General features: G+C 41.2%; 1 protein-coding gene across 1 annotated transcript; it reads left to right on the forward strand.

Annotated features, from left to right (window-relative positions):
- The first annotated feature begins 5,620 nt into the window (after positions 1 to 5,620).
- scaf11 (SR-related CTD-associated factor 11) lies at positions 5,621 to 22,836 on the forward strand. The gene is made up of 15 exons (XM_069671509.1): positions 5,621 to 5,783; positions 10,168 to 10,213; positions 10,434 to 10,579; positions 11,476 to 11,559; positions 11,747 to 11,826; positions 11,898 to 11,977; positions 12,064 to 12,101; positions 12,191 to 12,264; positions 12,461 to 12,586; positions 12,882 to 12,982; positions 17,583 to 19,823; positions 20,000 to 20,322; positions 20,651 to 20,824; positions 21,580 to 21,699; positions 22,010 to 22,836. The coding sequence occupies exons 2-15, from the start codon at positions 10,195 to 10,197 to the stop codon at positions 22,103 to 22,105; spliced, it is 3,702 nt and encodes a 1,233-aa protein (XP_069527610.1). The 5' UTR covers positions 5,621 to 5,783; positions 10,168 to 10,194; the 3' UTR covers positions 22,106 to 22,836.
- The last annotated feature ends 394 nt before the right edge of the window (positions 22,837 to 23,230 follow it).

The raw sequence follows: 23,230 nt of genomic DNA on the forward strand, positions 1-23,230 counted from the left end.
TCAACCCCCTCATCTCCCCCATCCCTCTCCTGAGACGAGAGGAGGAGGCCACCAGTGAGCCGTAGCGGGTCTGCAGGGGGGGAAGCAGAGGCCGGGGAACCACAACAGAGACCCTCCTTCTGCCGTGCCTGGCACCCTCAACCCCCCTCTCATCCCTCCTTCCTCACCAACCTGTGTTCAAACCCCCGCCCTCCCCCATCCACACACACACAAAAAAAACTGCCACGGGGTCTTCCACCAGCTGCCCACCAGGGGGAGCTCTTTAAGACTGCTCCCCCGAGGGACTCCACCGATGAAACCCCAAACACGAGCACATTTTGTTCAAGTTTTTTTGTTATTTTTTATTTCGTCCCGTGAACTGGTGTGTGCGTTGGAGTGAGTGGCGGTCAACTGAAGAGTACGGGTGGGTTGGGATGAGGGGGGCCGGGCTTAGGTAGGTGTCCCACAGGGTTGGGGGTAGAGGGGGACTCGGCTGGCAACTGGCGCAGAGAATTGTTTTTTTTCTTTAGAAACTTGGTAGCTTGGTTTTCTTACTTGAGTCAATATATTTTCACTTATTTATTATTGAAATGAATACCATTACAATTAATGAAAAAGAATCTTGTAAATATGTTGTGAATATATATAAAGAAGATCCTCTTTCATGCCGATGCAGCCACTGGAGAACTTGCTCTGTGGAGTAATAGAAGCATTACTTTGGTAGGATTGAATAAAATAGTATGTTTTTGTTTGTTTTTGTTTCTTTGCTTTTTTTATGATCCCTGGTCACTTGTATCTAATGTGATTCTATACTCAGCAGTGGATGAATGTACTTAAAAACCTGTAAATAATTCTGCAAAGGTACTGATGCTGTAAAGCTTAGGGAGGGGGAAAACAGTTTTTTGTGGAACTGTGACATTTTTTGTATTATAATACCTTGTAGAACTCATTTTGCTGGCTGAAAGAGTATGGAATAATATATCTCATGTCATTTTGTAGAAGAAAAAAAATATTGAAGGTATTCTCTTCCCTTCCTCTTCCCTCACACACCCTTCCCTCAACACGCACACACACAAGTAACATATATCCACTGTAAGCGTTTTGTCATTGTACGGGCACAGTGCGCGTACCAAAATTTTTTTGTATTTGTAAATTGGTTTAAATACATGGAGTTTTTATACAGGTTTTCTCCTGTGTTCTTTGCTTTACGTGCAGGTATGATATTTTCTTCACTACTTTTTTCTATCTTAATATAGTGTGGAGTTTTATTGTACTATTTTTTCATTCTTAATACCATGCCACATTCCGGCTCACGTCCTCAGACTGTCCTCTCTACCGTGTGTTGTGTAACATTTATGACTGCCTGTCGTATTAGCATCTGACCGGGGCGACCCAACCATCCTCATTTCTGCGGTGTCAGTAGGATGTGTGACTATACATAGACCTAACAGTCTGTTAGAGATTGGCTTTATTTACTTTGGTGACTGTTTATAGTTTTTAAATAAAACACTGAACATTTTGCTCTGGTTTTACGCTTGTTTCTTTTTTTTCCCACAACTAGCTTCTCTAACTCTATGGTGTGAAGAGCATTGATTTCCTATCCAAGTACATCTATCTAAGGTGGTTCTGCAGTAGCCTGGGAGTACAGTTATATGTTGAGTTTGCTATTACACCTGGGTACAGCTGTAGTTGGTTAAAAGAAATAAATAAATGGTAACAAAAGTTATAGAATACATGAATAAGTTATAAATAGTAAGCTGAAAGTGGTGGATAAATTGTTTAAATAGTTAGCTTAAAGTAAAGTTGAAGCTTCAAGTTCAGTGATTGAAACGGAAAGCTTAAAGTAATGGGTAAATGGTTGAAAGTTTGGTAAAAGTATGTGATAAATTCTTGAAATAGTCAACCAGTAGTTGGTAAGGTTAAAATATAGCAAGATACTTGTAAAAGTCTCTAAAAACTAATAAATGTTGAATAGTTAACCTAAAGTTATGGATAAATGGTTAAAATAGCTAAATGTAACGGATAAATGGTTAAGAAATAGGCAAAGATAAAGACTAAACTTTTGAGATGGCTTCATAAAACTAATAAAACAATGGAATAAGATAAAAGCAAATAAAGATTTTAAATAGTTTCCTAAAACAGAAATGTTTAAGGGTTAGCTTAAGGTAATGAATAAACAATTGGAATAGCTGAAAGTAATGGATAAAAAGGTGTAAAAGTTAGCTAAAAGCAATTTGTCAAGCAGTTGTAATATTAGGCTTAAAGTAATGGTTTTAATGGTTGTAACAGTAAACTAAAATTAATTGATAAATAGTTGTAATTGTAAGCTAAAGTAATGCTCAGACAGTTGTAATTTTAAGCTCAAAGTAATGGTTTTAACGCTTGTTACAGTTGGAATAGTTAGTTAAAAGTATGTCGTAGTTAGCTAAAAATATGGTTAAACAGTTGTAATAGTGAGCTAAATATATGTCAGAGTCAGCAAAAAGTAATGGTTAAACAGTAAATTAATATAATTAACAGTTTTGATAACTAGCTTAAAATAACGGTTCAACAGTTTCTAATACTAAGCTTAAAGTAATGGTTTTTAGCAGTTGTAACAGTAAACTAAAATTAATCAAACGGTTTTAATAGTTAACCTAATGTAATGGATAAACAGTTGTTATATCGTTAGCTAAAATGCAATATGGCTAACATTCAGCTTCTGTCACTTGAAGTCGTAGGCATACAATGCTAACATAACCAAACTGAAGTAAACATTGATAGTCAGTTTCATAAAGTCTTTATAATAACTAAACACAGTTATATAAGAATTTTTATAATGACTTCTATTCTAAATTAGATTTGACGTGTGAACATGAAGGGATGCTTGGGTTCATAGCTGTTAAAAAAACACAGGTAGGGGAACCACCTTGGCAGAGAAAACAATTTATGTACGACTCTTTTCCTGGATTCATCATTACTCCGGTAGTGAGTGCTTAATAAGAGAAGTCTGAACAGATGCCAGTATTTTAATACTCAGTACTCAGTTTTCATGGTTGGTAGACGGGACTTCAAACAGCCCTCTTGTCTGATATAACCTAATAAGCTCCATTTGCTGGCAAGCTCATCCTTTTGTTCTGTTTAACTACTGGACATTTTCCTTTGCCTCGTTTCTTTCAACATAATTGAATTCTTAATGACTTTGCATAGCGCTCCACTTCCCACAGCTCCCACAACACACTGTGTGTTTAATCTTACATTACAGGGAATGGACTATATTCATCAAAAGAGTGTAACAGTTTTAGTGCCTAAAGCATAATGTGAGATCCCCATGTTAGTTTGTGTTTACTCCCATCTTCAGTTCAGTGCTGACTACTGTGGAGCCTCTACATTCAATCAAAAGTACAGGGAGTATTCGAATCCCGACTTTAAGTACACTTCAAGGCAAACTAATTAAATTTAGACTTGGAAAAGCACGAGTTACTAATAACATTATTCATAGTCATTTTCTATTCAATTCTCACTGATTCATAATGTATGACAGTGAGCCAACATGCCATGACTCAGAAACTGAGGCAGCTAAAATGTAATCCATCATCACTGGCTTTATTATTTTATTGTGTGCTTTTTCATTTAAAATGTCTTCAGTGCAAAAGTACGGAAGCCCTAAGCGGACATGCACCCATACATGTTATTTACTTTGTTTTGCTGTGATAAGTAATTTCCGGTTGTTTTTGTGTACTAACATAGAAATAGGCTTTACTTACCTCATCAGTGTGGGCAAGGCAGCATGGCATGTCCTGGTCTGTTATATCACAGTGGCCAGCCTATTTCATTTTGTAGATTGCTGGAGAATTATTATTATTATTCCATTATCTTGAGATAATAAGATAAATTAACGGGAAAATCTGGTTTGTTATCCCGAGATCCTGAGAAAACAACAGGAAATGATTCGTTCTCACAGGAAAGTGGAGAAATTAGAATGTCTTGAGGCATGTCAAGATGGCGCAGCGAATGGCAGCCTCAGTAATGCATGTATTTTTTTGTATATTATTTTAGTATCCTTTGCACTCATCATTGCACTATTGTCTCCCATAGCTTGTACATGTTTGTTGAATATATAATGTCTAAGGTAGGCTTGTAGTTTTTTGTTTAATATTTAATGTTAAATGCTTGTACATACAGAGAGAAGTCAAAATCCTTGCATGTGTACATACCTGGCCAACAAAGCTGATTCTGATTCTAATTCTGATTCTGATGTCTGCTTAGGGCTTCCATACAAAAGGCCCGTCAGTAAAACAACAATTTTCTTTTTTCAAAAGAATTGTTTCAGGTAATTTCTTTATGTAAATATATTGGTTTCTATTTGCACTTAAAATGTTAATGTGAAATTGAATTCCAGACTTAGCAAAGCAAGAGCTAGGCTGCTTCCAGCTTGTATTTTGAAAGGATGTATCACAAGCGTAAGGATGCAGTTTCTGACTGGCCACTGGAGGGCAGTGAAGAGGCGAAATTTTGTCGACCATTGAGAGCAAGCATGAAAACTAACCTTCACCCAAAAAAGTCGTATTGAACAACTTAAAGGCGGCAATAATTAATCTATTTTGGTAACAAAGGGTAGCACAATAGGTTGTTAACCCAAAATTTACATATTAGAAACTTAAAACATTTAAATAAAGATCATGCTAGCAAACATTGGCATTACTTCATCACCTTCTTCAGTTCAAATATTTCCTAAGAGAAATATCTGGCTTACTTGTTGCTTACCATTTCAATTTGGTCACAAGCTAGCTAGTAATTTATTTAATGCTGCCCAGTTTGCAGACTGTAAGTTTGTGAGAGCTTTTCATTTAAAAAAGCTGCCTGCTGTGTCTGGTTATTGCACTGTTTTGTATCTTTATTTATTTCTTCATTTACATTTTTATGTTTCTATGATTTAAATATTTGCTAGCAACAAATGTCTATTGTTGCAGTTCCATTTTGTGACCACTGATGATGCAGAATATCACCAAATACACTCATGTAAAACATTGACATTGACATGTTAAACATAAGGTAAGTTAGCACACATTCTGTCTTGTTTAGGATACTGTGTTACTCAAATGTAGGCCTACAAACAGTAGGCTGTCCGTTTGCAAATGGACATATGTACTAGTCAGTTAAAGTTATATATAATTGTCATATTGCTTTCAACTGACTGGACGGATCTAGTTGTGGACCTCTATCTGATTTCCTTCATAGAGAATTGGACTTTGGACCATTCTTACTACACTCACCAATGATCAGTACCTTAACACTTTTTCATATTAAACATTTAAGATCTGCCAGGTGTGCTTAATTGTATTTGGGGTTACCTAAAAGTATAGACACAATTAAGATTTTGACACTTCATGTATTCACTTAAGAAAATAAAGTTACAAGGTTCATTTATATTTGATTTACTTATTTAAATTCCAGATAAATCAGCCAATATAGGAGACAACATCAAAAGCACGTCAGTCAAGTCCACATAACTTAAAGAAAGTGGAAGTATAATACAGTTTTATGTTACTCTGCCACCTGTTGCTGTTATTTATTTTAATGTAAATGTACCAGACGGATAAAGCCACTCTACCCTGTAGTGTTCGGCGGTTCCGGTAGGGGGCGCCGGCCGCACCAACTCTCAGCCAGACTGCGAGACATGTGGCTGAGACTTTCTGAAAGCTACGCTCCGTTTTTAGCCAAAAACAATTCCCGGATAGTGCGATTCGTCAGCATTTCATAGCGGGAATTTGGACGCAAAAACCACTTTACTAGGTGCAAACCAGCCGCAACAGCACTTAAAGGTGAGTAACAACACTTGCAACTAGCTAACTAGAGCTAACTGTTAGCAAGCTAAAAGCGACGTAAGCAGGTGCTGTTGTTCAAAGCAGCTAGTTAGCTTTCAGCTTGATGCTAGCCAGCTAGCTAACTTATGACCTTCAGTACAATCGTCGTGGCTAATATTAGACACGATTTAGCCAAGTTTGCTGCCGTGCTAACAACAACCAGCTAGCTCTCAGGTAGCTATGTTTTTAGCTAGCACTAGCTGCCTGGCTAACCATCAACAACCATGTTGTTGCCGTCGTGTTGGCACTGGTTGATCAAGTTGGTGCTAATTTTGTGTCTCCAGGAGCCAGGCCTTGCTGGCTCAAAACAGCAGCAAGCTTTCACAAGTATCTGCCTGCGAACTCAAGTGCTATTAAGTTACACCAGTCACCCCATTTAATGTAAGTTAGCATGAGGATATAATCTGACGCTAGGCTAACGCTATATGAGAGCTTTCGGGCTTACAAGATATCTGGTCATGTTAGTGTTAAATGGTTTGAAATGACAGTTGAAGCATAAAATCAGGGGCTGTTGGCTATTGCTAACTTTGTTTATTTTAAGTGCTTAGAAATGAAACTTTAGAGTTTTTCTGTAAAGCTCTGGTCTGAGGCTGTTAATAACATGAAATGATTGAAGTTCGTCACGATGAAAACTGGATCTGTTATCAGAGATTTTAAATCTCCGGCTTAGTATTTCTGCTCACTGTCAGCCAATACCCAAAGAGGTCTTATGGCCTGCTGGAGTTACACTTATTCACCATGATTCTTAAAGTTCATAACCATTAAAACCTGATTCTGGTGGTTAAACAATGAACAAACAAGTGAAGAGAGCACTTAGACTTCGTGTTATCACACATTTTGTAAGGTACAGTAGCCTGTATTGGTTTTAGGCCACTGTCGTGTGTCACTTTTGCCAAACGAAGTGACTCAGGATATTATGTAGAAAGTATTTCACTTTCATTTCTAGGTTTCATTTGAAGGTTTGGGACTGCAAATAATGTGTAGTAATATCCATTGATATACACAAGTGCTTAGTAGTTTGAAATCACTGCCACAGAAGCTTGATTTAATGCACTTAAGTTGCAGATAGAATGACTATATATGTTCTAATAGTCTTTCATGCTTTTAAGGCTGATTTGAAACAGATATTTGTGTAAAAAAGATTTATTAAAGTAAATTGAGAACCATGTTGTACAATTGTTCAGCCTGACATAAAGGTAAAGATAACTCAGAACATTTGTTAAATAAATATTAAAATCAATTATAATTAAAAGAAATTGGGGGCTTAGCAATTATTTAAATCTGAGCAGGTTTTAATAAGAACAGGATCCTGATTTTGTCACGATTTCAAAAATGTCTAAAACAAATTGGAATGACCAGCCATTTATCTATAGAAGAGCTGCTCTTAAACATTTTAAATAGAAGTAGATGGTTAGTCTAGTTGTGTTATGCAGTGATGCCGTAATGTTTTGGGACAAAGGTATTAAAATCTCATCCAATTTAATATCAGCTGTATAAAAATGACTGATAAATCATAGTTTAAACCCATTCATAAAATATTAAAAGCCCAGTTATAAGCAACATTTTTACTCCATTTTCCTGTGAGAACATCTGCTTGTGTTGACTTTCGTGGAAAAATATTCATAATTTTCAAGTATATGGGGGAGAAAGGGTTACTGTTGTTGCAACATCACTGCTGAAAGGAGAAAACATGATAACCATCTCAAACAATTCAACTAATAAATCAACTTCGCTCGACACAAACAACATAGAAACAGTGTTTCCTGTAATATCACATGGAGATGAACGCCTGATAGGTGAACACATTTTGCTCATGGTAGGACTTGCCTATGTTATTATTCAGACTCATCATGATGATGTGGAGGATAACAACTCTGCAAGTACTGTCACTGCCTTTTTTGCAGACTTTGCTTATGTACACAGTCCATGTGCGCAGGTGGTGAAGATGTGCCAGGTGTGCTTTGCAGACATTGCTTTGTCTTCAGTGCACTACATACCCCTGACAGCATCATAGTGTACACTGCAGCAACTTTACACACCAAAGCTACCCGGAAACTAAAATCATACTTGGTTACATGTGCACAGTATTATAATTAAAACCTATTGAAGCTCTGTTCTACAACACACTGTCTATTTAATGTTGGCTGTCATTTTAAAAACAATAATTTCCTTTCATACGTTACTACAGCTGCATGATAAATTGCATTTTCTTCGTCGACATTATACTAGCATGTGCTTTAAACACACCACAAAAGATTTCCTGCAAAACAGCAAACGAGTAAATACATTTTATGTACATGCACCAGGCATTCACAGTCAGTGTGGGAGTATTTGCTCGTCAATTCTGAATGTTGAAAGGAAGTTTTTCCTTGCCATTGTTGCCAAGTGTTTGCTTATGGTGGATTAGTGTCGGGTTTCTTTAGATAAAACGACAAAGAGTACAGTCTAGAGTGGGGCTGGGCGATATGGCCAAAATGCCTGTATCATGATATAGGATTTTTCATGTATCGATAACGATATATCACGATATATCAGGTTTTCTGGTAATTTAACAAATCTATCAAACAAAGTCTGTATGAAATAACCACAAACCTATTCTTGGATAATCCTGTGTGAATTAAATACTTGACAAATATCCTTTTCTGCACGTTAACCTCCATGTTAATTAACAGCGCCTCCCTCTATGGTTCGCTCCAGGTTCACTCCCACATGCAGGGATTAAGACTCAAAGCGTTGCCAGAGTGACAGTTCAGCCGCTGGTTGTGACATCATGATACAGACGATATAGAAAAACACATACGATAGACATTTTCATATTGTTTAAATGATCTATATCGTCATATTTTGCAGCCCTAGTCTAGAGCTGCTCTTTATGTAATGTGTGTGTGTATATACAAGTGTCATGAGATGATTTTTGTTTTGATTTTGCCCTTTTATGAATACAAATTGATTGATTTGACCAATCAGATGGAGCTGGGGATATATGGGCCGTGCAATCACATCATTTAGTCAATCACATTGAGCCCAAGCAAGCAGTCAGCTACCTTCAGATTAATTGGTGTCAGTTTGGTTTCGGGCTGAAGGATTTTGAAAAAGTATATAATTGCGATTTATTTCGATTGCAATTTCGATACATTTTGTGGTATTAAATTGAATGATAATTTTTACATATTTTTTTCATTGAAATACATGATTATGGTGTGTTACCTGCAGGGATCTGTACCAAGCAAAGATATTTGATACTTACACATTTAATAAATATTGCGCCTCCTGTGATTTGAAAATTGCAGCAGGCCATATTGCGATTTCCATTAAATTTCCACCTTAGTTTGGTTGTGACTGTAAGGAAAAGGTCCTTATGTAAAAGTAATGGCTCACTACAATTACAAATATCACCACTGTTTGAATCTTTATAAAAACCTGGATCTACAATTTATGGGGTCTGAGTTTACTAACAAGTGTGCACACTCCATTGTAAAGTTTGTGTTATATTGATCACAACTTTTGCGTGGAAAGTGGCTTACGCCTCTTTCAGGCAGCATTTTTAACATATGCCAGCATTTAAAGCTGCTGTGAGGAACTTTCCGTTTGTGTTGATTTTGGCGCCCCCTGTGGACAAAGCCCTAATTTTATCACTTTGCTGATTTTGTCCTGTACATCCTTAAGTGGTGATTTTTTTAACAAAAAATCTCATCCTGCTTCTTTAGCAGTCATATCACTCGCTTTAAATTTTTGCCCTAGAAAATGTAAACAAAGGCAGCGTGCAGTTAATCGCTTCATCCGACACTTACCCCCCGCCAGTGGTTTCAGGCATTAAAAATAACTATAAAAATAATCAATCTTGTCACTGATGGTCTGGTTTGCTTTTGTAGCTCATATAAAGAAATCAGAATTAATCAGTAATAATTAGTTAATTAAACTGCCTTAACTGTTAGAGTAATAACAATGGTGGCTATTGAATGTTTCCTTTTAAAAAAAGAATAAATATAAAAAAATTTACTTTTACTTTTACATTTTTTAGTTTTACTGCTGTACCAAACTGTCAATTTTTGTACTGTTACAACCCTACCTATCACATCACACTTTCTCTGTTCTTGAACTCCATGAAGCGTAAAGGAGATGGTGTAAACTTAGCCAACCGCCAGACTTATTCGAAATCTAAACACACCAATCTAACTGGTTTCGCATCACTCAAGCAAATCAGCTTCTTACAGTACTCTCAAAGTTGTAGTTTAATTTCCCTATGGACTAAACAAAGTATGTAGTACAACTTATTTGCCTTTCGTCTCATTTGCATCAAATCACCTTCACCTCAATGCTCTTCTTCTCCTCTGTGTTGCAGTGTTGATCAGGACAGGCCGGGGCCGATATGACTGGAGCAGGAAGTGGTAAGACTTTACACAGACAGCACACCGAGGGTTAGGTTTAATGTTTTCCAGATTAGACCGGCCATTGGCCAAGTGTTCATATACATACTGCATAAACATGACTCACAAGTTGAAGTATATTACATATATTTTTACCATTTATTATTAGTACTTTTATAAGTATTATTATGATAGATATAAGCCCTGAATCATAAAAAAGCCTTCTCTCCTGTGTGTTCAGGTGGCCAGGGCCCGCCTGATGGGACGGACCCGGAGGAGGCGGAGAGGTGTCCTATCTGCCTGGGCGTCCTGGCTGGAGGAGAGCTTGCCATGCCCGACAGCTGCTGCCACGTCTTCTGCCTCAAATGCCTCCTCACATGGGCAGAGGTAAAGCTCAATGCTGCTCTGCTAAACTAAGAATTCATTTGAAAAACAGTTAGGTTAGGACGATGTCTAAAAATGAAAATAGATTTTCAGTTCAGCTTAGTACAGGAAGCAATGGCCACCACTTCACTGACCTCCTGTAGTGTATAGTACCACAACTGTTCTTTTTAGACATAGTTAAAAGGTCAGTATGATGACATGTGCTTGCACTTATAAAAGGTGGAGTTTGTTCCAAAAAATGGCGCCTCATTCGTCTGTAAATAGTTCCGTTTTGCAGCGTCCTTCTTTAGGCAAACCACTGTCCACTGAAGAGTTTGAACAAAGTCTGTGGCAACCAAAAACAGCAGCTTAACTTATTTATTCCAGAATCTCAAACAGAAGCAAACTGCAGAGTGGAAGAAGTGTCTGTCACGGCAGGTTGCACAAGACAGCAGCAGCCTGAGAACACCTGTTTAAAATCAACTGACTTGAAGCAAAATGGTGATATCTGCAGCTGTGAATTGGGGTTGGGCCAATTTGGACTTGAGAGCTTAATCGAAATAGTCGTGATTGTGTTCTCAACAATTAAGTGAAACTTTTTGAAAGACAGTTCTTCTACAGTCTGACTGCAAAAGTTGAACTTTCATGTTACTTAGTTCATCTAAAGTTAAAATAATTGGTCCAATATTCAACCAGTGTTACTGATACAGGGTTCCCGCGGGTCCTTAAAAAGTCTTAAGTTTAAAATAAGAAAATTTGTTTTTCCAAATTAGGACTCAATAAATTCTCTTTTATATCAAGGAAAGTCTATCTTAAATTATATTTGTCAAGGTCTTAATAAGGTCTTTAAAAAGCACTTTAAGAACTGTGCCTGTTTACATGAATATATTAAACATGTTTTGCATGCTTTTTTTTCGCAGTTGCAGATGTCTCCTTCCTGCCCGGTGGACAGAAGACCTTTCACTAATGTTTACAGATGGGACGGGAACCTCAGTTGTGTGCAGGTCAGTCTGTTTGGGATATCATTGGTGAATTTTAAAGATCAGCTTCTTGCTCGCTCAAGTAGATGTTGTCTGTCTTGTGAATTGTGCCTCTGTCTGTCCTTGGCTTGAAAGCTTCAGCAAAGCCTTAAGTGATCTGTGTCAGGCAAAATTATGTTAAAGGTGCTTCTGTTTTTGTTCTTGTTTTCAGGTTCCTGTGAGGAAGCGAGCGGCTCAGCCTGAAGCTGAGAGCTGCTGCTGTAGAAACCCTGAGCAAAAAGTCTGTCTCAAGTGAGTGAAATCCATTTTTTTGTAAACCAGTTCGAGACAAAGAAGTTGTTCTAAATGATGTTTCTTTTTAGAAGTAAACCTGCAAGAAGATTAAGACGGCAAAAGGTGGAGAGGACAGCAGACGCAAAAACAAAAGGACTTGTGAGGAAATGTATGTTAGAACTCCTTCCTCCAGAAGTGCATGTGAACTTACTCACTCAGTGAGCAGCTCTAACTGTCGGTAAATGTGTTTTCCAGGTAACGATGACGACCCATCCTCACTGAGCAGAAAAAAGGTGTTTTTCATTTGTTCCTCTCTCGTATTTATGTTGATGTAACGTTCTTTAGTGCATCTTCTAATCAATGTTGGTTGTGTTCTGCCCAGGTGAGAGGAACAGATTGCTGTGCTTGGTCGCCCTCTCCCTGTGTCTCACTGACGACCGCATCGACTCAGGACATGTAAGACACGCTTCCCTCTTTGATTTAAATATTTACCTTATCAATTACAGAATAACAGTAGGCTACTTTAAAGACTGGAGCAATAGGTGAGGAGACCTAATTACATGTACACGTCTTGTAAAATTTGTGTACAGTATAATCTATCGGCTAAGGTGTAATCAGATCAGTCTTTAAAGTGCCTTTCATGCTCTTGCAGTGCAGACCCTGTTTGGATGGCAGAGGACATGCAGTATGACTCAATGTTCAAACAGTGCAAACCCCAGAGGCAACATTGTCCGTGGCTCTCTCCTGCTGCTCCCATCCCCGCTGACGGCACCTCAAGGTAACGCAATCCCAACTGACCAACATTAATCCTTGTCAGCAGTGTTCTCCTCCTCATCCAGTCTAATGTAACCAGAGAAGGGCACACTTTGCTGCTATCTCATGTATACGTGCAGTATATGTGAATTTTAACACCAATTAAGACATTACAACAATTGCAGGAAATTAAACCAGTTTAAGCTTGGACCAGAAATCCCACCCAAAAAATCCCACTTTAATATTTATATACATTTCTGTAGAGTTTCAATGATGCAACAAACATTGAGAGAGAGCATTGCTTTGTGTTTTCCTCACAGGCAGAGCTTTCATCCTGCCGGCTGGAACCACAGTCCATTCCCAATCGGACACTGCTCGTCTCCCTTTACCTCCACACCAGCGTGTAGCCCCGGTCATTTTGGTGAGTATTTTATTTGGTGTGTTTTTTTTCGAGATTATTTCTTAAATAAGTAAATATAGAAATGTAAACAAACTAAGTTTACCATGCTGAATAAATGCTTCAGGGTTTTGCACAAGGTGTAAATGTATCTGTGGTAGTGGGGAGCCGAGGTGTTTGATGTGCGGTTTTCAAAAAATACCCAACTATTTATATATTTAAATTAGGGCTGTCAATCGATTAAAATATTTAATCGCGATTAATCGCATGGTTGTCCATAGTTAACTCACGATTAATCGCACATTTTTTACTTGTTGTAAATGCACCTTTAAGAGATATTTTTCAAGTTTTTAATCCTCTTATCAACATTGGAATGGATAAATATGCTTTCTTTATCCAAATGTATGTTTATTATTATTGCAACATTCCAAAACAAATGACAAATACTGTCCAGAATATTCTACAGAATAACCTCAAAGGTACTGCATGCTCAAAAAACATGCTGAAAGCAAAACATAGCAAACTGAAGGCCAACATGCAACAACAGACGGCATATGGACCTGAATGTAACATTCTTAAGTAATCAGTCATTGAGTCTGCAGCAGGAGATAAAAATAACATAATTTAGTCAAAGTTTAATCACTTAAAGACATTTGTCACAACCTGGAGCTCTCTGCATCAGCTGTGTGCTTGGCCAGCAAGTGGTATTTAAGACTCAACGTCCTCCAGTGGTAACTCGGTTCACATCGACAGTAAAAACAAATAACTGTTGTCTTGTCCAGAGAACCATCGAGCGGGGCTTTGAGGCTGAACTTGACATTTAAAAGACCCTTTTCTTTATCCATTTCTGCCCACGGAGGTTTGTTTCTGCTTGCTTTCCACAACATTATGGCTGCATCACTTCCTGATTTCCCAAACTATGAGGTGGGTGGAGGGTCATAACAATAGAAGGCACGTGCGTTAATCGCACGTCAAAATAAATAGTGCTATTAAAGGAAATGTGCGTAAACTTTGACAAACCTAATTCTAAGAACAAATCAAACTTTAACTCTGCTTTCTTAAGAATTTTTTACAATCGATCTTGTACATGGATAGGTACATGTAGAAGATATTAATACATATACAATACATAGGTACATATTATAACACTCCCATGGAGGACAATCCCCCACAGACACAGGTAACCTTCGTAAAGCACTGCAACACAGGACTGCAAGTGAATTTTGATCCTATTGCATCATAGGTAGACCAAGACCCTTTACAAGAAGTATATAAACTTTACACTCACCACTCAGGTCAGACTTATTTTACACACTTATCTACCTGGGTGTGTTGAAGAGCAGATTACAGGAAAAGCTGGGTTAGCCTGACAATTAAGACTTGTTATTTTTTATGGTTCAGCTACAGCCACGGCCAGAGGCATTTCATTTTCAGGTTGTGAGCCACTGAACTGAATGTCAGCACTTCCATCTGTCCCATTCTTTTGAACACGTTATCTAAGGAACGTTTGGAGGATTATTTTAATATTCGGCACAAACATCCACTTGGACTGAAAGAGGACCTGATTAGATTTTGGTGGTCAAAGGTTAACGTCCATAACTTTTTGTTGTTGATGTGAAATCTCAGCAAAGTGGAGGAGGAGGAACATTTATTGATTTTCAAATTGTATTAAATCTGCTGTTTTTACTTATTGAATAATTTCCATTTGAGAGACAGACACCATGTGCAGTTTATTAGTGAACTCGCTCCCCTCTTCCTCCACTTGTGGTTCATTCAGTAGCTTTGAGAATGGTCTCCTGACAATCACATGATGTGTAGAGAGACACAGAGAGAGACACTCTGGTATTATATCACTCCTGTAAATGATTGTGATGTGACCTTTCCTGTGTAATGTAGGCCTACGTTGTTTTATTTTAGGGTCATTTACTCTTTACAATTTCCAGTTAAGACTTATATCCCCCTTCCCCTGTCAGGCTGTGGGAAACGCTTGCAACTAGTGGGCTGAGGCACACAACCGTGAGGCTATGACTGTACGCTCGTGTTGTGTTCACACAGTAATCATGCTTGGATGAATGATAAATAAGGGTACATGGTTAAACATTTATGTTCAACATGTACAGTTGGGCTCATAAGTTTACGTATCCTGGCAGAATTTGTGATTTTTTTGGCCATTTTTCGGAGAATATGAATGATAAGAGACTTTTCTTTCACTCATGGTTAGTGGTTGGGTGAAGCCATTTATTGTCAAACAACTGTGTTTACTCTTTTTAAATCATAATGACAACAGAAACAACCCAAACGACCCTGATCAAAAGTTTACATACCCTGGAGATTTTGGCCTGATAACATGCACACAAGTTGACACAAACGGGTTTGAATGGCTACTAAAGGTAACCTCACCTGTGATCTGTTTGCTTGTAATTAGTGTGTGTGTATAAAAGGTCAGTGAGTTTCTGGGCTCCTGACAGACCCTTGCATCTTTCATCCAGTGCTGCACTGTGTCTGGATTCTGAGTCATGGGGAAAGCAAAAGAATTGTCAAAGGATCTGCGGGAAAAGGTAATTGAACTATATAAAACAGGAAAGGGATATAAAAAGATATCCAAGGAATTGCGAATGCCGATCAGCAGTGTTCAAACTCTAATTAAGAAGTGGAAAATTAGGGATTCTGTTGAAACCAAACCACGGTTAGGTAGACCAACAAAAATTTTAGCCACAACTGCCAGGAAGTTGTTCGGGATGCAAAGCAAAACCCACAAATAACTTCAGCTGAAATACAGGACTCTCTGAAAGAAAGTGGTGTGGCTGTTTCAAGATGCACAATAAGGAGGCACTTGAAGAAAAATGGGCTGCATGGTCGCCAGAAGAAAGCCATTACTACGCAAATGCCACAAAGCTTACAATACGCCAGCAGACAGCAACAGCACAGAGACAAGCCTCAAAACATCTGGAACAAAGTCATTTGGAGTGATGAGACCAAAATTGAACTTTTTGGCCACAACCATAAACGTTACATTTGGAGAGGAGTCAACAAGGCCTGTGATGAAAGGTACACCATTCCTACTGTGAAACACGGAGGTGGATCGCTGATGTTTTGGGGATGTGTGAGCTACAAAAGGCACAGGAAAATCGATGGCAAGATGAAAGCAGCATGTTATCAGAAAATACTGGAGGAAAATTTGCACTCATCAGCCCGGAAGCTGCGCATGGGACGTACTTGGACGTTCCAACATGACAACGATCCAAAACGCAAGGCCAAGTCGACCTGTCATTGGCCACAGCAGAATAAAGTGAAGGTTCTGGAGTGGCCATCTCAGTCTCCTGACCTCCACATCATCGAGCCACTCTGAGGAGATCTCAAACGTGCAGTTCATGCAAGACAGCCCAAGAATTTACAGGAACTGGAGGCTTTTTGCCAACAAGAATGGGCAGTTTTACCATCTGAGAAAATAAAGAGCCTCATCCACAACTACCACAAAAGACTTCAAGCTGTCATTGATGTTAAAGGGGGCAATAACGGTATTAAGAACTGGGGTATGTAAACTTTTGATCAGGGTCATTTGGGTAGTTTCTGTTGTCATTATGATTTAAAAGGAGTAAACACAGTTGTTTGACAATAAATGGCTTCACCCAACCACTAACCATGAGTGAAAGAAAAGTTGTTCTCTTATCATATTCTCTGAAAAATGGCCCGAAAACGGCTTAATGAGCAGGATTCTCAAGAAATAGGTTTATTATTTGATATTTAGACCCATTTTCAAATATAGCTTCCCCTCTCAATGATCAATCATAAACATAAGATGTGTTTAGTTGTGTCTGTATCTGCAGAGAACCTGCCCTTTGTCTTTATTTTCTTATTTCTTCTGATTCTGCTGTTTGGGTCATTTCTGGGCGTCAGTAGAAGGGCACTTGGAATAACTGTGCAGCAGCGTTTAGCTCACAGACTAAATGAAAACATAGAGACCAGCGCTGTCTCTCTCCTCTGCTCTTTGTCTGTCTGCAACAGACGCTAACATAACTTAATGAGACACCAAAAGGACTTTACAAAACATGGGTATGTGCCACCTGTGAATGAGGACAGTCTTCAGTGTCGTTGCTGTATGAGCTGCAGGTGACTGAAAGCAGAGCACACAGTTGGCAGGATGAAGTGCGACTTCAGCTGCAGACAAACTAAACCCTGTATCTTCCTGCGGGGTTGCACAGAGGCGTGAGCGAATCAGTTTCTTGTTTAGAGCGTTACAGCTGTGAAACAATCGGAAATGACGTCTTATTTTTCTGTTTGTCATCACTTTGTTGTCTAATGACGGTCGCTCTCTCCTCTTCCTGCCCATGTTGCTCGACCACAGCTCTCGTAGCTGTGGTCAGTCGTAGATGTGTTTGGGTTTTTTCAGTACTATGAGACGTAAAAATAATGGAGATTGAATTGTTTGAAGCGTGACACCGAAAAGTTTGGAAGTACTGACATTTTGACGACCTTCGTATGTATACACGTGGAGTGGTGGCAAACACTAAGGATATGAAGCAATTATGATGAATAAGTTTATAAAGTGGATATAATGAACAGCGTCTAAAAGAAAATGCTGGTTGTATCTTTGGGCCTGGCTCATACTGTTTTTCTCTCACAGTGTTTCAGGGCGTTGTCTGCGCCATCACGTGTCCCAAAGGAGGAGAGAAGAGAGGCGGTCGAGCTTCGACCTCGAAAGCTCCAACCAAAGAGCCAGAGACTCGACCATCCAGGAGGTCTGGACGAAACAGTAAATCCCAGGAAGAGGCTCCTGCATCTGATCCATCACCACCGAAGTCTTCTTCTTCAGACTCTGACTCGTCTACCGGCCAGCCCGCAAAGCCGGGCAGGGCTTCTCAGGCGCCAGCCAAGAGAAAGGGCAAACAGGTAACAAACAGAAAGGCTGGCGGGAAACGGAAAGCTGCAGCAAGGAAAAAAAAATCTCCTGAAGTCGTAAGCAGTCCGGTGGTGAGTGAGGAGGAAGAAGAGGATGAAAAAACTGGAGACATGGAGAAGGAGGAGGAAGAAGATAAAACTGAACAGGAGCAGGATGTGAACAACTCAGAGCAGCAGCAGTCTGATGCTGAAGGGAGCGTCAATGAAGACCAGGAACACTCTGCTGATGAGCGAGGAGGAGCTGAACCTTTGAGTAACGATGTGGGACAGGACAGTGATGAGTCTCAGGAACAATCTAATGAACGGAGAGCAGACGAGGGAGACGATAACCCCTCTTGTCCCTCAGACTCGGCTCCCAACAGCCCCGGTTCAGGCTCTGAGGGTAACCAGAGAGACGAGGACGAGCCAGCAAGCCCCATTTCTCCTGGAGAAGAGGACTCTGATAAAAGAACTTCCCCGTCACCTCCTGACTCTCCCAACGCTCCGCTGGAAAACCTGACATCTCCACACTGTGACGAGCCGGCTGAGCAGGATGACGACATGGAGGTCTGTGAAGAGTCAGAAGAATTAAACAATGAAGAGTCTTCAAAGGAAGAAAAGGCTGAATCATGTGAGAGTTCTCCACAAGCAGCTTCGCCCTCTGCTGCCGAGTCAGAGGATGACACAGCTGCCCCAGAATCTAACATTTCTGAGAGTGCAGATACAAAAACGCTCGGATCAGAGGAGCCTCCTGTAGCTGACAGCTCTGTGGAAGAAACCAAGGATGGTAGTCCATCCAAAGATGATACTAAAGAGGTCCCTATGGACTGCAGTTCACCGAACAGTGACTACGATAGCGATCCTGTTTTGGAACAACCAACTGAGAGTGCTGAGACAGCTGTCGCCGAACCTCCTGTTTCCACAAGCCAGGTCTCTACGAATGAGAGCAGCAAAGACCAGCCTGAGAGAGAAAGGAGCCAAGAGAGGAAGAATGGCAGGCAGAGGCGCTCTCGCTTCCACTCCCCGACCTCTACCTGGTCACCGAAGAGGGAGTCCAAGCGCGACTCATCCAGGCACTCGCGCTCACGGTCCAGAGAACGTGACAGCAGCCCGCCCTCGAACCGCTCGTCCCGAGCTCGCAGCAGAGAAAGAGACAAAGATCGGGACGCTGAGAGAGACTATTCTAGGAGAGAGCGGAGTCGAGAGAGGAGACGAAGGAGATCCAGGAGTCGCTCCAGGAGTCGCTCCAGGTCCAGGTCTCGATCTCGCTCTAGGTCACGATCCAGGACAAGGTCCTACAGGCGAGGGGCCAGCCCTGAACGGCCGCCCTCCAGAGAGCAGTCCCCCCAGAGGAAGGAGCGTAGGGGTGGCTGGAGGTCCGGACAGGGCAGTGGGTCTGGTGGCGAGTTACGGAGGCATCATGGAGGCGCTGGGCGCTTTGAAAATGGTGTCCCTGCAGAAAGTTCTCCTGAACGCCAGGGCTGGTCGGAGAATCCCGACTGGGTCACAGAAAAAAGTCGTGGCGACGCTGAGAGCAGGAACCGGGACTTTGGTGTAAGCGGCGGCTCGCGCTGGGAAGACAACCGCAACAGTGGCGGGAGCAGAGGAGAATCGCGGGGTCGAGGGGGTCGTGGAGGGTTCGAACGCGGCCGTGGGGGAGGGCGGGGAGGCAGTCGTAGCTTCTACAACCAGCAAGAGGAAACATCCGACAGCCGCTGGCAGCCCAGAAACAACTTCTCAGGTACAGGCAACAATTCAGGGAACGACGCGTACAGCCGCTTCAACGAAAACCGAGGAGGCGGCCGGAGGAAAGACTCGGAGCAGGGAGACTCTATGCTGGACCGGTCAGGCTGGTCATCTGCATCCAGCTGGGCTGTCAGGAGAACACTACCTGCAGACGTACAGGATTATTACTCCAAGAGGGAGCGAGGAGGACAAGGAGGCTGGAACCGACAGGAGGAGGAGCAGCCGGCAGCAGCAGCAGCAGGTTACAAACCCTTCTCAGTTTTTTATAATCTTTTTCAAGGTTATTTATTTCTACTCACACAACACTAATGCTAGAGAAAAAGTAGATGATAAAAAGCAGATAATAAATGAGCCGGATTTCCCTCTGATATTAGTGCCTCCTCACAGGTTCTTAATTCTGTCTTTCTTGTTCTCCAGATGCCCCTAAAGGGGACGCCCCTCCCCAGGCGGTCCCGGGTAACGCCCCTGTGCCTGTGATGAATGTGATTCCTCCACAGCTGAATGTTCTTCAACATCACTACCCGATGCAAGGCCCGCGAGGAGCCCTGCCAGTCAGCTTGCAGCCTGCTGCCCCGTACGGCATGCCTCCTCAGGTCCCTGTGCACCTCCACCCTGCCGTGCCGCTGCTTCAGGTCCCTGCTGTCGGCGCTCAGGGCCTCCCTCCGCCTCCCCCACCACCTCCACCCATGCAGCAAGGCAACCAGACAGCAGCAGCTCAGCCTGATGGACACATGACACAGGTATGGAGTAGTTTCAGAGTCTGGTTACCCATTAGTGTCAGCTTAAAGGGTTTAAAAATAGGAATAAAACACACAGCGCCTTCCTGGGCCGCTGGGTTAGCTCAGCGAGTGGAGCAGGCGCCCCATGTACAGAGGCTGTAGTTCTCATTGCAGCGGCCACAGGTTCAACTTCCGTCCTCGGCCCTTTCCTGCATGTCATCCACCACTTTCCTCCCAATATTTCCTGTCTCTCTTGAGCTATTATTAACTGCATAACTGGCCCAAAAAATTATCTTTAAACAAAGCAGCCTTCCCACAATCCTCATTCTCATTCCCTGGTTTGCCGTAGATGGCGAGTACAATGGTGGCTTATGGGAAACCGGGCCTTCTTCCCACCCCAACCAAAGCTGGAGTTGCCGCGGCTACCCAGGGCCATCTGGCACCCAGCCAGGTGCTACCATCCTCCACAACTCAGCCTGGCCATCATAACAAAGCTCAAGCTGACAGCTCCAAAAAAGAAAAGGTAACCTGCCATCACTCGGTCATAAATCAACTTTAAAGAGCAAGTTGCTGGTTGGAGACCCCAGTGTGTTGGAAAAGGATTTAGTAATGTAATATATACACTGCAGTGGCTTCTGGAGACATTTTTTTCCTACGTTTTCTTTTATTTCCGCATCAAAATAACCGGATGTGACATCAGGGAGTCTCTCCGATTTATGATGGATTTAACATAAATAAATATACCTATTAAAAATGATCTAATTTACGGTGCCACAGCGGTGTGTGAGAGAGTTTGTCTGATAGGTGCTTTGTGTCCCGTCTCTTCACCTGCACAAAACGCACCCATGCACGAAAGCTAGCTCCTCTCCTCTTCCTGTCAGGAGAACGGTGGGCTTGCTGTTCTGTCAAGGTAGAATTAGTGCAACCGGCACAAACACAAAAATAACATCATAAGAAGTGGTGAAATGCAATGTTAGACTGCCAAATAATAACTACACAATACGATACAACCGCTCATACTCACTACCTCCTACTTCTGCACGTTGAGCTAAGGCGGACACCGCGAGTCCTTCTTGTTACATAGTATGACATGATGGTGAAAAGCTGTTTTTAGCAGCTTTACTGAAAACGCCCTTATGTCTTGTAAATAATTAACCTTTTCCACAACCATTTTCAGAAAAGATTGAGTATTAATGTCGTAAACAATTTAACCTGCAAGTTGATCTTTAAAAAAACCTCATTATTTTCATGTGCTCTGATTTTTCCTTTTTGCTTTAGAAACAACAGATCCAAGAGAAAGCTATAAATGAAGTGAAGACAGCCATCAAACCCTTTTACCAAAGGAAGGAAATCACAAAGGATGAGTACAAGGAGATCGTCCGCAAAGCTGTAGAGAAGGTAAGCACTTTCTTACCTGTGGCGGCTGTGGCTCGGAGGTAGAGTCGGTCGTCTTCGATCCCCAGCTCCCTCAGCCTACATGTCGAAGTGTCCTTGTGCAAGAAACTGAATCGCAAATTGCTCCCCGTGGCATAGCCAACAGTGTATGACTGTAACGAGTGATTGACAGCTGGGCACTTTACGTCGCAGCCTCTGCCATCAGTGTGTGAATTATTTGTAAAAAATATAGATGCTTTTCTTTTCTGGCTAGCACTTAGTATTTGCGGTTAACGTGAAAGTTTGTTTGACCCTCTCTGCGTTTTTCCTTCAGGTGTGTCACAGCAAGAGTGGGGAGGTGAACGCCAGTAAGGTGGCCAATCTGGTGAAGGCCTACGTGGACAAATACAAACACGCCCGCAAGAAATGAAGCCACCCCGCCGCTGGCGTGGCGATGCCCTCACAGACCCATTCAGCTGCTCAAGTGCAATTTCCTCTCGCTGGAATTCGGCCTCCTGATCGAAAGAGGACGGAGAGCCGACATTTTCTTTTTTGATATCTACCTTTTACTGAATGATGAAGATTTTTTTCTATAGATTTTCATATTTTGTTAGAAAAAAGAATTACTCAATCAGAAATTGTAATGCAAGAGCCCTTTATTTTGCATAGACCATGTGACTTGGGAACTACTGTATGGAGGGCAGGGGAGCGTGGGGGTGGGTGGGACTGTTGATACTAAAGATGCAACGCTCAGTGAATGACCACAGCTCATGTAGTGGAGAGCCTCTCCCAGGGTGCCGGCTGGTACGATGAATTTCTCCTGTATGGCATTCTGATCATGTAGCTTATTAATTGAATATTGTCAATTTTCTTTTTTTAAATATTCTATAATATTTCAGATGAAAGCCTAGTTTAAAAATCAGTGCATTGCCTTTATTGACTGTCTGTGGCCCAATGAAGGGCTGTAATCTGAAGAGTGTGATTGTAATCAGGGCCCTGATTGGTTGAGGACATGCTAAGTGGAATAGCCAATCAGCAGTGAGTGTGTTATGTAAGGCACAGGTCCCAGGGGGGGTCAGATCACCTGAAATTAACCCCACCCCCTGCCTGAATGTGTAATAAATGTCCATTGGTGAACATGAACGTTGCAAAGTATCCAGAGAGTAGTGAAATAAATTAGCTGCTTCCTGATCTGCTCCGTGTGTTTGTCAGAGACGTCACATGGAGGAAGTGTTTCATCTCTTGTCTTTGTTACACTGGTGATTCCCGGTGGAAACAATCGGGTGTGTTGTGATGTTTTCAGTTATTTCTGTTTAATTTCCATCCTTCCTGCTGCCTTGTAGGTCAAGAATGTATTGTTAGCTAACATGGAAATAGAGGGAATTTGAACCTCTGCTACTCCAAGACAAAAGGATAAACTTAACGGCTGATGAAGATCGTGTGATATAATCAACAGCAGCTTAATAGCTCCTCCTTTCCAGGTAAGTTACACATTTTGAGCCAAAAGGTTTGAATTTAAAAGTTACATGAGATTAAAAGTTGTGTACCTTCTTGA

Source organism: Semicossyphus pulcher, unplaced genomic scaffold, assembly GCF_022749685.1.
Source record: "Semicossyphus pulcher isolate SPU_LCO1_2020_fin unplaced genomic scaffold, fSemPul1.0.p SCAF_20, whole genome shotgun sequence".
NCBI lineage: Eukaryota > Metazoa > Chordata > Actinopteri > Labriformes > Labridae > Semicossyphus > Semicossyphus pulcher.

What these genes read in the sequence shown, in the direction of transcription:
- scaf11 (XM_069671509.1), top strand. An exon ending in AAAAGGACTTGTGAGGAAAT is followed by an intron (nt 11,978 to 12,063) that starts GTATGTTAGAAC and finishes TGTGTTTTCCAG; the next exon opens with GTAACGATGACGACCCATCC. An exon ending in GCCGGCAGCAGCAGCAGCAG is followed by an intron (nt 19,824 to 19,999) that starts GTTACAAACCCT and finishes CTTGTTCTCCAG; the next exon opens with ATGCCCCTAAAGGGGACGCC.